Source organism: Pararge aegeria, chromosome 14 (assembly GCF_905163445.1).
Source record: "Pararge aegeria chromosome 14, ilParAegt1.1, whole genome shotgun sequence".
Lineage (NCBI taxonomy): Eukaryota > Metazoa > Arthropoda > Insecta > Lepidoptera > Nymphalidae > Pararge > Pararge aegeria.
The window spans coordinates 14,908,272-14,924,867 of NC_053193.1; the positions used below are offsets into that span (position 1 = coordinate 14,908,272).

Consider the following 16,596-nt stretch of genomic DNA (forward strand, 5'->3'; position numbering starts at 1 on the left):
GAAAGTAGGTACGTTTTATTTTAATGCAAATATAAAATGTGATTATTTTGTATTAAATGAAATTTAAGTAATGAACTACTTATTATTGTTAACTATTACAATGATGTTCGCGAATAAATTAAAAAAAAAAAGTTAAGACTCTTAGCACAAACTACCCTAGGGCTGGAATTTTTAAGAGAACTTACTAAGATTTTCATGTTCTCTTGTTTAATACATTTAATTAAATCAGAAATCTATTAATTATTTCTATAAGACACAAATTATAGAAATAATTATTCTATTGAATGGTCAAATGTAAACAGACTAACACTGAAATAAAAAAATCTAATCTAAATTTTATTACATATAATTTTTTTTAATAACTACGTTTAGTCACGATTTAAAGTATTTACTCAGTGTGTAGTAAGTTTCAATGATCTGTAAGCGAAGAATGACGTGACTCACTGTTTTCCGTGGTGGAGTTATTGGTGGTAGTGGTGGTGGTGGTGGTGGTGACGCCGTCCATGCTGTTCTCATTAACGTTTGTCCGCGTCGTCGTTTTCACCACCATCGAGCTTGTGTTCACTTGCGAGTTCTGAAGGTTATGTACAATGTATCATTTTTTTTAAACTGTCCTGAATTTATTTTCCAGTCGTAGAATGACTGAGACAATGTGACGGTAGGAATGATCACAGTAACAAAGAATCACTAAAATAATGCAATTATCTAGTGATAGTTGTATTCTAAGCGAGATTGGTATTTATTTTCAATAAATAAAACTGCAAAGTCTAGCTATACACCATGACAGGTGAAACGCCGAATTAAAAACTATGTCGTCACGTCTATGTGAACATAATTTTGTACCGCTTGATCTTCGAAATTGTTCAACCGATTGCCGATCGCCAGTCCAGGTCTTTTGTAAGGAGTTCCAAAATCCACGGTCCTGGGCCTGACTCGTTTGTTGTCATCTGTCCACCTCGTTGGGGGCCGACCAACGCTTCGGGGCTGCCATGTCAGTACTCTGTTACTCCTTGTTTTTCGATTTGTAATAAATTATTATAATTAAGTATCCTATCTAGTCTGTTCTAATTTAATAATAATAAATAAATAAATACTAGCGGACCGGACCTTTATAATCGCATTATATATATATATATATGTATAGGTATATATATACACAAGAATTGTATTGTATATATAAACACCCGTTTAAAGATATAAGATATAATTTATTCATCAAAGTTCGTATACCTGTAGGTTAATATTTAACTCCGGCGCTTCGGCAGCGTGGTCGCGCACAGAGTCCACGGTTATGTCGCCCGAGGCGGCTGTCACATCATGAACTGCTTCCGCTACTGATGGCTCTTCCTGCGTGGAAGTAAACAGTAATTTAGCGATAACCTAACCAATGAGTATACAAGCACTGTTACCTAACCAATGAGCATACAAGCAGTCAGACCTAAAGTAACCAATGAGTATACAAGCTTCTGACCGTGTCGCTGGGTCTTACTGAAAATTAGCGTTGCAGTATTCCTTATCGGTTCTGCCTTGATAGACTGGACGCAGGACTGAGGATGCAACGTACGTGTTATTTGTGGCAACAGTTAACAGGGCAAATATAATATAGAGAGGACAGGTATTTTTAATATTTTTTTACGTGTCTGTTTTAATTATTGTGGTCATTATTGCAGTCAATAAAAATTTGTACAAACAACATTTAAAAGAAGAAGAACAAGTGTATGATGTGATGAAGTAGGCCATTTACGAACGATGTTGTGCAAACACAGTTTTATTTATTTATTTGCATTCATGTCCAAACACTGTCACGAGGGCATTTCAGGGCGTAGAAACATTAGAAAGTTTAACCCCTTATATTTACAATTTATTTTGGCCTCTTCATTACGATTGCGAGAAAATGAAAGCAAATATGTCTCTAGGTATAAATATAAATATACTATGACATTACACACATACAGTACATACATTACACACATACAGTATATCTAAACTAACAAACAAACAGTTTCTCTGACCCAATTCAGATACGATGTTCAATCTCCACAAAGATTTTTCTAACTACGCGGGAGATATTATGGATTATATTTCTCTATTCCCTCACTCTCATCGTCCGATGGCTACATTGTTCATGCTTTTTAATATCATGCAACAACACATCTGAGCTAAGCAAGAAGAAAAAATCTGAAAAATTCAAGGTTATTTCCGCCCCTTTTCTAGTTTTTCTATAGAAACTAACTAATCGAACGGTGAAGCTGCGAGCAGAATTACTTTTTTTTTAAAAATATAATAGGCTTACGCTAGACAGCTATAATGCCTGACGGAAAGAAAAATAACCATTCACCTGTTTAAACATCGCTTAAAAAATTAGTACTTATCTATGTAATTGAGTATTATGTAAGTTTATAATAGCTTAAATATATATCATATATATCTATTATAGTATATATCAATTTATATCGGTATTTGTGTAGTTAATATGTAAATGTAGTATGTATGTTCATGTAAGTTTTTTTTTTGAACATATTTTTTGCACCATCCACTTTCCACTTTTTTATCGGCTTCGTACGCTCAGGTTGCCTTTAAAAGATTTACTTTTAGTGATAAGGCCGCCTTTGCACTAACCCTAGCACTAAGTACTATTACTGTTTTCTTTGTATTTTTCCTATTGTGTTGTGTTGCAATAAAGATTTTCCATTCTATTCTATTCTATTCTATATATTAATAGCCCGCTGCTCTACACACAAGAACCTTTTTTTTTAACAGAAAAACACAAAAAAAAATATTTTTTGCCAAACCGAGAACTTCCTGATCTGCAGTTGAACATGCTAACCACTAGATCAGCGAGGCAGTTGCAGTACAGAGGCAGTGGGAAACTAACGAAGTAAATACTGTCAATTCTACTAGGAATACCTCAGAACTTCATCAATAACTTCAATTTCAAGCGCGAGGTTACCCATGTTAGTGTATAAATGTTTACCCACTCTGTGTTCTCCATTAGTGAGGGGCGTCTCCTCTTGCGGACCGCGCAGATTGACCGCCCACGGCGACAGTAGCACGTGGCATTGAGCAATTGTCACCTGGAACAAATATATCAATCAATCAATCAAAAATACTTTATTGCACACAAGAAAAAAAAATTAAAAGAGACAAAAACAACAAAGGTACAATTAAATTTGTGTAACAAAGGCGGCCTTATCACTTATAGTGATTTCTTCCAGGCAACCATTATATATGTGTGAATAAAAGATTTTAAACTAAGATTTTCGTGGTTAATCAACATTTCTTAAGTATAGACAAATCAAAAATATTATCAAATCAAATCAAAATCAAAAATACTTTATTGCACAAAAGAAAAAAAAAAATAAAAGAGACAAAAACAACAAAGGTACAATTCAATTTGTGTAACAAAGGCGGCCTTATCACTTATAGTGATTTCTTCCAGGCAACCATTATGATGAATTGGCTCACGTTGAACTATACTTAAGTAATATGTATATGTGTGAAATAAAGTAGGCAGTGTTTTTTTGCGTTTATGCTAGACTGGTAGCTCCCTAAAACGTACCTAAACCGTATCAACCGTATCATAATTATCAACCTAATACCGACCCACTAGAGGACACGGGTCTCCTCTTAAAGCGAGAAGGATTAAGGGCGTTGTCAACCACGCCGGCCGAATGCAGATTGCTAAACTCCACTCGTCTGCACTTCATTCTAGATAGAGACCAATTTTTTTCTTCTTCTCTATATTAAAATTAAAAAACAAAAGAACAGCTTATTCGTATCTATCCCAACTGCGTAAGAACTACACACACTCGGTCTACCAGAAAGGTAGGCCGAAGTCTTACACCGCTTTTTTACCCTCCTATTCCTATAGTCAGGTTCCAAAAAATACTAATTTAATAATAATAATTTAACAGTCTATTTTAAAATCTCAAGCTGTCGGTCTCGGTTGTTATAACTGAGATGTAATAATAATCTTGTAAGCCCGCAACTACATTAGATCAGTGCGAAGTATCTGAGCTCTAAGAGCAATCAGAGCGTTCTCGACGCGTTTAGCCTTTCCTTTAGGGCTCAGACACTCCGTGCTGCTCTATAAAGCCTTCAGAGTGAAGTGCAAATATGAGACCAAGTAGCTACTAATAATCATTCTTGCTCGAACTAGCGCGTCTGTGATTGGACGTAAATGTGTCACGTGAACGCGGGCGAAGCTTTAACATCTCTTTTTCTATTATGAATAGAAAACTGGACTCAGAACGGAGACGCGGCTATTAATCTAATTTAAACTGCTGTAAAAATAGTATGCTATATGAGCTTAAAAAAATGTACCAACCTTGGTCGCAGAAAGTGTAATCCTCTGCAGTTCTGAAGAGGAATGTAAGTAGAGAGCTTCGCCGCGTTTCGAGAAGCACAAACTCGAAATACCGCTGCAACAAACAAATTAATATTACGGATAAGTAAAACATCAGCGGCCCTGGAAGATCAAGGAGAGAAAGAAAGAATGGTTTTTAGTCCGTATGTCATTGAACAACATTAACAGAGTCATCTTATAAGGCGGAAAAATAGTCACCGAGTATTCTGGTTGGAGGCTTCAGTCTTGGATAGATATCACCCAACCAACGCGCCCCAAACCCTTACCAGAACTGATATTATAAGGCATCTCGGGGTACTCCTCGACACTAATCTAATTTTTGACTATCATACTATTGTGACCAAAGCATTTAAAGCTTTAGGTTTTATTATATGTGTTAGTTAACCATTAAAAAAAATGAAAACCATCAAAATCCCCTACTGTACATTGGTCCATAGTCAACTAGAGTATGCTTGCCAAATATGGAATCCTGCGTATCACATTTATATCAATAAAATAGAAGGTTTTCAAAAGAAATTTATCAGATTCCTTAAGCACAAATTTCACCTTCCTAAAACTTCCTACGAAATATCATGTTCTATCATGGATTTACACCTTGTACCCCTTCACATACGCAGAAACTTTGCCCATATTTGCCTCTTACTTAACATTGTTAGAGGGTCAATAGATAGTCCGGAATTACTTACTAAGTTAGATTTTATTGTACCCTCACGATTACCTAGACATAAAAAAATTCTGCACGTACCCTTAACTAAAACTAAGAATAGATTTAATTTTTTTCTAATCCGTGTCTCTTGCCTTCTTAATTCTGTTTACAATGACCCCGAAATGGACTTATTTTATGGTAATAAAGTCGTAGATAAACTGTTGCATGCTAGGTAAACTTAATATTTAGTTATAGTTTGCTGCATTTTTGCTGGTTTCTATCAGGTACCCTTGATTATATAAAACTTATCTGTGGAAACCTGTTATTAGTTTTAAGTTAACCAATTTGTTAACTATTTAGTATCTACAACTGTTGGTTTTCCAATTAAAGAAAAATAAAATAAATAAAACGTTAAGCGGTACGATAACTTCTAACCTGTTCTACATCTTCATTTATCATAACCCCATCTTAATATAACTGCTGTACCCCTAACAGGTTGGCCTGCATTATGAGTTACTTAAGAGCTAAGCTTTTGTCGGTGTTGCACTCTTAAACCTTATCATTGCCCTCTATTTCCCCTTTGTATAGGTCCCTACTAGTAACTACAAAGTTGGGCAAACTTTTAGTAGTTAAAAAAAACTTACTTAATGTCTTCCTTGCGTACTGCGGCTGCGTTAAGCTGTCGGCGTAGGTCGGGTGACAGCACGAGGCAGTCTCCCAAGTTGGTGAGACAGAGCAAGCACCATTCGCGATGTCTATCCGCCCCGCTCCCACCGCATTCGAACCACGAGAACGCAGTGCGTCGCACCTGAGAACCGAGCACATATGCGCTTAACAAGTTTATTACATCTACAACAAACGTCAGTCATCGCCTTTACCAGTTCACCGCTGGACTAAAGGACTCTCCCAACGGGAGGGTTGACCACAATCACCACGTTGCGAAGACGAGTTGGCGAATGCAGTATACGGTAGTTGTACCGCACAGGACAGTTGCTGCGAGTTCTCAACCGCAAATTATTTGTTTTTTATATTTAAAATATTTAAAATACATGTAAAAACTATTTGATTCTTTCACCTGCTTTTATCTAATTGTTTTCAACTAACAAGCTTATCTTTAAAGAAAAAAATCCCCACCATGCTAGAGTTATTATGTGTACATCTTGTACTCGTAGGTAAAGAAATACTGCGTATAATTTAAATATTCCCCTATGTTAATTGTGTCGATACGCAAAATCGAGTTCAGGTTTTACAAACTTGCAAATCCTTAATTAGAAGTTCTGTACGGTGTACTGCTGTGTCCCTATTTGAAGAGACACTAGTGTCACCGAAACTAATAATATTTTTAGTAACTCTCATATTAAATTTCTCTGAGACGCGTATTACAGCGTCCCATTTGACAGACAGCCAATTGGAGCAGTTGGCAGCGTGTACGTATTTATAAATAAAAAAAAAATCAAAAAAATATTCATCAGTCATCTTAGTACAAATAACACAAGCGACACTTACTTTGGGGTTAGATGGCGATGTGTTTATTGTCGATGTGTTTATTGTCGATGTATATTTATTTGTGTTATTAATAGAGTTCAGTGACAAAGATACATACCCTTGCACCCTCGTGCGCGGTCAGCTTGTACTTGTTGTGTGGCTTCAGCGCTGGTAAACTGAACACCTTGAACTGTTCCTCCGAAGTGATCACTACTCGGTGCGTACCGCTCTCGGGCAGTGGTGACACCCCACGTTCTACCTGCGTTCATACATAAGGGCACATGTACAACGTGTAAATGAAAACTGAAATATGACATCACAGGCTTTAGAGGTACGCGTAGTATATTTTGTAGAAAAGAATCCAAGCAACAACCTATCTTTTTTTATTGTAGTACACAATAAGGTACTTCAGTAGGTAGCTAGCACGGGCGGGAGATAAAAATTATATCCCCTGACAAGGGATATAATTAACGTGTCCACCTGTTAACACACTGACACATGGAATATGAGAAGTTTACCCTCGTTTATTAATACACATATATTATTTCCACTTGGGTGATCTGAGAGTTAATAAAGCTGTGGGAGAAGATAAATATATATCTTTTCCCCGGGGATATAATTGCTATGCTAGCCATATAGGTGCTAGACGCTTCATATGCTGGAGTTTTCAGATATGTCAAATACTTTAATGCTATGCTAGCCACTAGTGGGAGTTTCTTTAATACACAACATTAAAACGGTAGAATGGAAAAGAGAAATGAACTAACCTCTAACGGGTCGGGTAGAGGTACAGCAGCGCCATCCAATACTGTAATACCTATAACGGGAGCTCGGTGCTTTAGTTGTATTTCCTTCGCAAGTTGACACGTTACCTGCAATCGAAGCATTTAACATTCCTATTTGTTGGATAGAAGCAGATGTTACTTTGCGGAAGTGTAATAATAAGTATGTGAATAAGAGTTGAACATCAAGTCTTATTCGCTATAATCTGATACAACTAGACCAATCCGCAACGGTGCTATATATAAATCCTGTAAAAACACCACACAGATCTTTAATTACGTTCTTCAGCAAGTTTCGCTTCGACACCGGAACATCCTCAGATATTGACTGCATAACGCACAATTACTGAGCAATTTCTGCTTTCTGAATTGATAATCTATTCGAACTATTTTTTTACTAAGACGAGCGCTTGACTGCCATCACACCTGATGGAAAGAGATGATGCAGCCTAAGGCGCTTGAGGATGCCTATTGACTCTTGATTTGAAGGTATTCATATTGTAGGTAGTGGAGAAAATGCATTCCGGATTCTTGCTGTGCGAATCAGAAACGAATATGTAAAGCGCTTCGTACTCCTCCATGGTATATCAACCAAGTATGTGCAGATAATTACGGGGTCTTGATCAAACAGTTGTAGAGCACACTCTCCGAAATATATCTTATAAAATATCGAAAGGCAGACAATCTTGCGACGATGCTTCAAACTCTGAAGTTTATTATTGCCTAGGTGCACGACGATCCACTGAATCCAAGGTATCAAGCTGATACTTGGCAGGACCATCCCATAAATGGGAGCTTACGCGTTCGAACCTGAACTTGGTACAAGTTGAGAAGCTGTTCAGGCGTGAAGTACCGCTTGACCTTGAGGATGCCAAATTTCTTGCCTACGTAACTCTATGCATACGTGCATTTTAACCGAATTTTTATCTTATTAAAAATTATTATATTCAGGAGATTAAGAAAATATCATCATCCGCCTATTAACTTCCCACCGTAGCTAAACGTAACTCCCGAGGCAGATTTCTTGAGATCTTTTTTTTTTTAATTTCTGTCGCCAGCCTTTGTTATAAGAAAATATACTAACCGGATCTTCTTTCCGCTTGTTTGTGTTAGGAACGTTTATCGTGAAAGCGTATACGGTTCCATTGTTCGTGCCCGCCCATAACGTCGGGGTAGATGTTTGTGCTGTAACAATAGTCTTTGTTTATACTACAAATAAAAAAAATATATATGTGCAAAATTATATTTGTTGGGATTTAAGTTTTTTACGCAGCAACAGTAACAATTTGACTTGATATTTTCATAAAATAGTTTATGGGCCTTTGAGAGATCTAATCTGTTCACCTTTCTTTCGCTACAGAATGCTATATGCTGGCTAGGATATACCGAAAAACTAACTTTAGTAACTGAGTTTATTGAATTTATTTTTATTCTTTATTAGGGCTTTAGAAAAACTTACTATTTATAAGGAAGGTACGGGCGAAGTATAAGCACCGAACCATTGAACCAAACGCGTCATCTGTAGGTCTCGCTTCCACGGCACGTTCTATTGGTTTCACTTCAGCGTCCGTTTCGCTTATTTTATCCGCTATCCTTTTAGCTGGCTGTAAGAAATGTACTTGGATAATGAGAACAATACAAAAATGTATTATTTTTATCCATACAAGTCAGCCCTTGACTGAAAACTCATCTGCTGATCAGTAAGTAATGATGCCGTCTAACGTACATCTTCAATATTCAATCTATCCGTAATCCATAGATTTATCACTTAGCAACGTTGTTATTGTCAAAAAATATGATGATGACGATGAAGCAACTTATCAACAGATTACAGATAGATTGAATATAGAAAATGGACGTAAAACGGTAACGGGCTAACCTGATAGGGCCATATGGTAGTTATATTAAAACGCGTCTACGCAACATCGTACCGGAACATTAAATCGCTTAGCGGCCCGTCTTTGCCGGTAGAAACATCCTATAACAAGTGTGAGCGACGAAGTGCCGCGGCGTTTTTGCAGGAGATGAATGCAGAAGAATAAAATATTCGAATATCTACTTAATTAGATCAGCTGCTGCCAAATTTCTAATTAATTCTTTAATTTCTTATGCCTGGTGTAAATAATTTCAATTATTTTGAATGTGACTCAATGCAGATCGGATTAAAAATCACGGTATATTATTATAAGCGCGACAAGTATTTATATTGAGTGCATTGGCTATTATAACGTCATCGCGTATTCAGTATGGTGGATCTAAATTTGGTGTAGTAAAAAGTGACCGTATTTTTAACTATACCAGTAAATTATAAGAAGGAAAACTTTCTTACTTGTGTCGGTGACGTAGGACTTGCTGAAGTCGTAGTTTGACGCCGTTGTGATCTGCCCTTTCGAAGTCTTCTGAATGATTCCCTGAGGGACTTTTTGAATGACTTTCTCCTTGAGATCGGCGTGTCGCCAGCACCGGAATGATCTAGGAAAGTTATAGACCAATTAAAATAGATTCACGCTTCTGTTTACATTTTCTTTTTGCTCAATTATTTTTAGATTTAATGTTATAGAAAATATGGTTAAAGTGCTCTCCGAGGACGGGGCTGAATAACGCCAATTTCTTCAACTATGGGTTGATTGTAGTGTAACAAGCTTACCACAGAATTTATGTGTTTTTTTATACATATTGAACATGTGAACATATTGTATGTGTTTTTTTTTTTAATAAATATATATGACATGGTTGTTTACGTTCTGTAAGATACCTAAATCGACATATAGGGTATAAGATAAGACGGCCGATTTATCTGTATAGTATAAGTATTTATGTGTATTATATTCATAAAAATATTCATCAGCTATCTTAGTACTCATAACACAAGCCACGCTTACTTTGGGGCTCGATGGCGATGTGTGTATTGTCGTAATATATTTATTTATTTAATATCGGTCAGTTTGTAGTAAATGCTGTGCACACCTTTAAGTGGCTAGTCACACTGATTAGAAACAAAATATTTGTAATTTTTCTTTACTACGTATTGTGAACAAGCTGTTGGTTTTCCTTTGATAAATAAATATTTATACGTTAATTTTATATAACAAAACCGTGATAAAGCGAATTCATGTTCAGGGTATGCGAAAATATTTTTACCCCTTAGAGGCCCGACACTTTAGGCACAGTAGCCCGGCTGGAGTCCCAACGTTAGACGGGTTAAAGCATGCCTCGCCACGCCAGAAATCGGTTTTACGTGCGGCTATAGATGTTTACATCAAAAATAAAGGTAGGTGTCTCACCGTGCGGGTTGAGCGTGCACTTGTGTGTGATGGGCGCAACACGCAGAGCGTCTAGCAGCGCGAGTCCGTGCGCAGTGCCGACGCAAACCACGCCCCACTCCCACTGAGCCGCCAATGCTGTTACAGCGGCCGGCGGCGACAGCTGGCCTACTGCACTCGCCTAGAATAGTTTATTATCTTTATCATCATCATCATCATCATCATTAACTCATTACCAGCCTACAACAGGGTTCGGGTCTCCTACAACGAGAAGGCCGTGATTTAGGCCGTAGTACACCACACTGGCCTAGTGCGGATTGGTGGACTCCACGAGCCTTTGCAGACATTATGGACAACTCTCAGGCATGTAGGGAATACTTTATTTTCTTTATCATCATCATAAACTCATTACCAGCCCACCACAGGGCACGGGTCTCCTCCTACAATGGGAAGGCCGTGATTTAGGCCGTAGTCCACCACGCGGGCCTAGTGCGAAGTGGTGGACTGCACAAGCTTTTAAAAACATTATGGTGTAATCTCTGGCATGCAGGTTTCCTCACGATTTTTTCTTCACCGTTAAAGCAAGTGATATTTTATTTGCTTAAAACGTACATAACTTAGAAACGTGCGTCCTGGGAAGTCTTAACCAATAGGCTATCACCGCTTCTTCATTATTTTCTTTAAATAAAAGACTAATTGGAAATGGGGGTACTGAGCCGGGTATTGCTCCACAACAATCAATACTTTTAAAGAAATATCTGTACAAAGTTATAATAAAAATATGCGGTGACAACCAGCACATCTGCTGTTCGCATTTTAAGTCAAATGGAGCTTTTTCCTGATATCAATACTTTTAGAGATATACCTGTAAGTACAAAGTTATCATAAAAGTACGCAGTGACAACCATAACACCAGCGGTTTAAGGTTGAATGGGAACTTTTTCCCTGAGATCAATACTTTTAGATATATAACTGTTAGTACAAAGCTAAAAATACACGGTGACGAAAGCATTAGCTGTTTACATTTAAATTCAAATGGAGTCTTTAATGGCAACATAATAGATTAAGGTCTTAGATAATATTAAAATAATAATACACACGCACACGAGATAAAAATGTATGTCATTACAATTAGTTAGGGTTGCAAATTTTCTTTATTAGGTTAATTAAATATGAAACTTAATAATACAGGTAAACCGATATAACTGCTGATAGTTGATTAATTCATCCCGGCATCAATGCTTAGACTTTAATATTATAAAGCCGAATAGTTGTTTGTTTTGAATTCGCTAATCTAAGGAACTATACTAGTCCAGATTGGAACAACTGACACATCAACAGCAAGTATTTTTTATTCTTGCAAAAGTAAATCCACGTATATCCAAGTTGTACTAATAAGTAGCTTTGGCCGGCGTTCTTCGTCCATTTTTATTACGGATCTTATTTTATAAGCAAGTCGATAGGTTGCTTAGCTAAGGCGTAAACAAACAAACATAAGAACATAGTTATAAGTTAGTATCTAGTACACCAAAGTTACCTGATACCCCGCAGGGAACGTAAGAGCACCGGAACGCAGCGTCAATTGGTCGTGACCCTTCCACACGAACCCGTCGCGGTCTGAGACGATATTCACAGGTATCGACTGGAAATAATACGAGATATTTAATTAGTATCGACTGAAAATATAACAAGTACATTTAGTATGAGTAGTTTCAGTCAACGGTTTCAGTCAACGGACCTTACACTCCATTTTATTTTACTTGTCTGATGTTATTTTTTTATAACTTTTAAGTATGTTATAAAATATAAAGAAAAGTGCGATAAAAAAAAATAACAACAAACATATTGAACAGAGAACACAATAGGTATGCTGTTATTATTTTCTTAATCATTTAAAAACAAAACATCAAACTAACAAAAATATTGTGTACATTTTAACAAAAAAAATACTATAACGTGAAACTGGTTTTAAAATTGCACATTTTGTACTATAAATTTTTCGTGTTGATCGTATTAAAAGTCTACAACAAGATAAAATAGGTAATCTGTCTCAAATTTTACAATATGGATCGTACAATCTTATTTTGCTGGTTAGATGCTTGAACCTCAAGTTGCGTTTTTTGAAAATTGAATACTCTTTATTTGTATACACCACAAAGTAAGAAAAATAAATGAGAATAGAAAAACAAATATTTGGAAGGCCTTTATTATACCTTTACTTCTGCAGTACTGGGGGTTGTCTTCAAACTGGCGATAACTATGTGTCCAGCTGCTCCACCAATCGTCAGCATACCAGATAAGGGGCACAGCAGAACCTAAAAATAGTCATATTTAGTTTATAGATTGGGGGATAAATAACGTGCAAAATGTCGTATCACACATTCATTTCGATACAGTATTAAGGATATTACAATAAAACATCTTTGAGAAATAAATAAATAAAATAAATATACTACGACAATAAACACAGCACCATCCAGTCCCAAAGTAAGCGTAGCTTGTGTTATGGGTACTAAGATAGCTGATGAATATTTCTATGAATATAATACACATAAATACTGATAATATACAGATGAAAACCCAGACACGGAAAAACATTCATTTTCATCAAACAAACAAACATGTTCCAGTTGTAGGAATCGAACCGTCGGCCTCGGACTCAGAAAGCAGGGTCGCTGCCCACTGCGTCAGTCAGCCGCCAAAATATAATAAGTTTTAATACATTTTAAGAGATATTATAAATAAAGAGATTAAGAGATATTGTAAATAAAGATATTAAGAGATATTATATAAATAATATCGTTTATTACGATCGCTTAGTTATTAATAAAACAACTTACTCGTTTAACGGCGAGACGGGGATCATCACTATAAGGATCAAAGGTCCCAATTCTGCGGAAAGGAGGCCATTCCTCTTCGTCGTTTTGGCTGTCGTTATTCTCGCCTATTTCTTCACCACTGTAGAATTTGAAAATTATTACTAATATTTAAATAAATAAATAAATATACTACGACAATACTCACATCGCCATCTAGCCCCAAAGTAAGCGTAGCTTGTGTTATGGGTACTAAGACAGCTGATGAATATTTTTATGAATATAATATACATAAATAGATATAATATTCAGACAACACCCAGACACTGAAAAACATTCATGTTCATCACACAAGCATTTTCCAGTTGTGGGAATCGAACCCACGGCCTTGGGCTCAGAAAGCAGGGTCGCTGCCCAATGCGCCAGGCGGCCGTCAAAACATTAAATATAACACACAATATATTTACAAAAAATCTAAATATATAGCTCTAGCTATTTAACAATACAACACACATTCGGTCTAACACTCTTATGAAATTTCATTCAGTTTGCATTTTATTTGAAAAAATAATGTAAAAATGTTACATAGTTGAATAGATTTAAAGGAAGTAACACAATCTTGTATTACTATTAGAAAGTAGCAAGAAAAAATACCTATAATTTCATAGTTATAAATAATCATAGTGTAAAATGTAATCACAACCATCATCTCATCATTCCAATAATAAATAGAAATATTTGTATAATCGCTATTACAATAAAGTGCTTGTCTTTACTCAGAATTACGAGATAAATATCTCGTACAGGTGAGTTTTGCATTTAAATTGAAAATGGGAAAAAAATATGTTTATGACATTCAAAAATTATAATAAATATTATCTAATATATCTTTGGATCCAACCATGCAACTAGTCTACACTCTGAGGAAATGGTATGTTAAAAGACGAAACATAACACGAAACACGATACGACTGCGCGACGCATGCTGAGTCAGATCAAACCGTAGTAAGGTTACAATTCTATATAACGTAATACTAGTTTTAAGATAACGAATGTAGCAGCACTCTGCCCGATTCATGACTGGTAAAGCAATATATAAAATAAGTTTAGTTGAGTCGACATCAAACTTGGGCGTTGGTAGTAATAAATATGTAGGAACCAAAACAATTTTTCTGTCTTCAATTTTGAAGTAGAAAAGTTGTGTCGACCGCAAGTAATTTGGGATAGGGGCAAGTCAAAGTACCACCGATCACAAGTTGCCACCGATTTTCACATTAAGGAATTCTGTTCTTCATTCATAACACATTTATTTCGCCCTTCTCCTAGTTCTCTACCTAAATAACATAAAACTACAATATGCAGTTATGTAACAACAATATAAAAAAAAACGGTTCAGTAAGCATAAAATCAACATACATACGGGTCAAATTGCCAACGTAATTATTTCGGTTAAAAAATTCGATTTGATTTAACTCAGCAAGCGTCGGGTGTAATCTGTTCGGGATTCGTATTTCAAGTACCCGGGGGCTTAGTGAATTAAAATAATTTTACCTCGCAGTCGATCTTTTCAGGCCACTTTGAATATAGTAAGCAATAAGCAAAAGATGAAACGGTTAGCTACATTATTGATGCAAGCCTAACACTGCTAGCTTAGGTCTAAGTACTAAGGTACTTGAATGATAAAACAATTGTTATGTTGTCTGCAAATTAATAGAAAAAACAATGGAGCTGTCCTAGGGATAAGTTTTTAAACACTACAGAAATATTTTGATTTCTACAAGTACATGGAAGATGTAACTTTATGGGAATGATATAATTAATATGTCTTTATTTAATTATTGTAGCTACATTTTGGAACATTTCTTGTAGAACAGAACTAGTAGAAATCATCACGTAAGGAAAAAGCGTTATGCCTCTTCTAAATTCGTTCGGATCCTTTCTGATACTGACAATAAATCAAGCGCAAGCCAATCAATTCTAGCCGCAAGACTATGTCAGAGTACAATACAGAACTAGACTTTGGTGTTGTCATTTTTAGTTTAATTGTACCACACCATTAGAGCTCGTCTACCATAACAGAAGGATTCATAAGAGCTTAGATCTCTAGCACGTTGTTCAAAGGTTTGTAATGAAATAAACGACATTGAAAGGATTTCAATTTATTTTGGGCATTTCTCTTAAAGTTCCAGCCAACGAAAAAATTGTTACGTATTGTTAGAACTGGCCACCTAAAGTTAATATGACACAAGAGTTCCAGTAATGGTCCAAAATGGGAGATTAGGTAATCTAATTCAAGATATCGCTTCCATTTTATTTCAGAGACTTCTTTCAGAGTTTTTCTTTGCAAAATTGATTTCTTACAAAATCTATACCAATATTAGAAATACGAAAGTTTGTCGTTTTTTTTTTGTTAACTATTTATGGCGAAATTATTGCACCAATCTTGATAAAATTTGGCACTGAGACAGCTTGCATACTGGAGTGATAGATATAGGATTCTATATATCCTGGAATATTAAATATTCCGATTCCCGCATTCGGGATGGAATTTACAAAAACGTATACTGAAATATTTAAAGTTGATTTCGGGTTACACGTACAGCTGGTACACAAAAAATTTGAGTTTTGATATTTTTCATTTCAATTTGAGGTAAGATAATTGAAACCAAAATAAATGTAGTTCAGTCTTTTTCTAAATTTTAAACTATCCTTGCGTCCAATAACATTTTTTTATTATATTCACCGAGACTGGCAAAAACGGCGGTTGACACCGTTGATACCAATTTTCAAACTCCGGACTGGTTCTTAGATTTATTGACAGAAAGACCCATATTTTAACTGGCCCGACCCGGGACTCGAACCCAGGAACTTGTGACCACTTAGGCAGCTTACGAAGGGGCAATATAATAAAGTTAACTCACCTGAAAAGCGTAGCAGTGGTGTATTTATAGAGCGGAGTCATAACCACGCCTGTCACGTCCCAGAACCGTACGGAGCCGTCTTCGTGGCCCGTCAGTAGTATTTGTCTTTCGGACGGCTCTGGACTCTCTACGATACCGCCTGATATGGGCCACGGACTCTCAGAGTATAAGTTCTCGGTTTGTTTATTGCCTGTCGGAGGAAACACAGTTTAATAGTGAATGAGATGAAAAGACAGATAATATACTTAAATAATAAAATAAACAATCTCGCAAATAATAAAAGGCTTTCTAAATTTAAATAAACACTTTATTTCAAA

The 16,596-nt window shown here is 36.1% G+C and overlaps 1 protein-coding gene across 4 annotated transcripts in view; it reads right to left on the reverse strand.

Annotated features, from left to right (window-relative positions):
* The window catches only part of LOC120629278 (lethal(2) giant larvae protein), a 64,804-nt gene that overhangs the window by 6,040 nt on the left and 42,168 nt on the right, over positions 1-16,596 (reverse strand). For all 4 annotated transcript variants that reach the window (XM_039898173.1, XM_039898174.1, XM_039898175.1 and 1 more), the window contains exons 10-24: positions 16,280-16,469; positions 13,383-13,500; positions 12,756-12,857; positions 12,080-12,184; positions 10,564-10,723; positions 9,609-9,751; positions 8,739-8,883; positions 8,364-8,464; positions 7,265-7,369; positions 6,616-6,756; positions 5,657-5,820; positions 4,328-4,421; positions 2,979-3,074; positions 1,231-1,347; positions 445-574 (exon numbers count right to left, since the gene is read on the reverse strand). In XM_039898173.1, the coding sequence (XP_039754107.1) occupies positions 445-574; positions 1,231-1,347; positions 2,979-3,074; positions 4,328-4,421; positions 5,657-5,820; positions 6,616-6,756; positions 7,265-7,369; positions 8,364-8,464; positions 8,739-8,883; positions 9,609-9,751; positions 10,564-10,723; positions 12,080-12,184; positions 12,756-12,857; positions 13,383-13,500; positions 16,280-16,469 (1,911 nt within the window). The remainder of the gene's footprint in view (positions 1-444; positions 575-1,230; positions 1,348-2,978; positions 3,075-4,327; positions 4,422-5,656; positions 5,821-6,615; positions 6,757-7,264; positions 7,370-8,363; positions 8,465-8,738; positions 8,884-9,608; positions 9,752-10,563; positions 10,724-12,079; positions 12,185-12,755; positions 12,858-13,382; positions 13,501-16,279; positions 16,470-16,596) is intronic.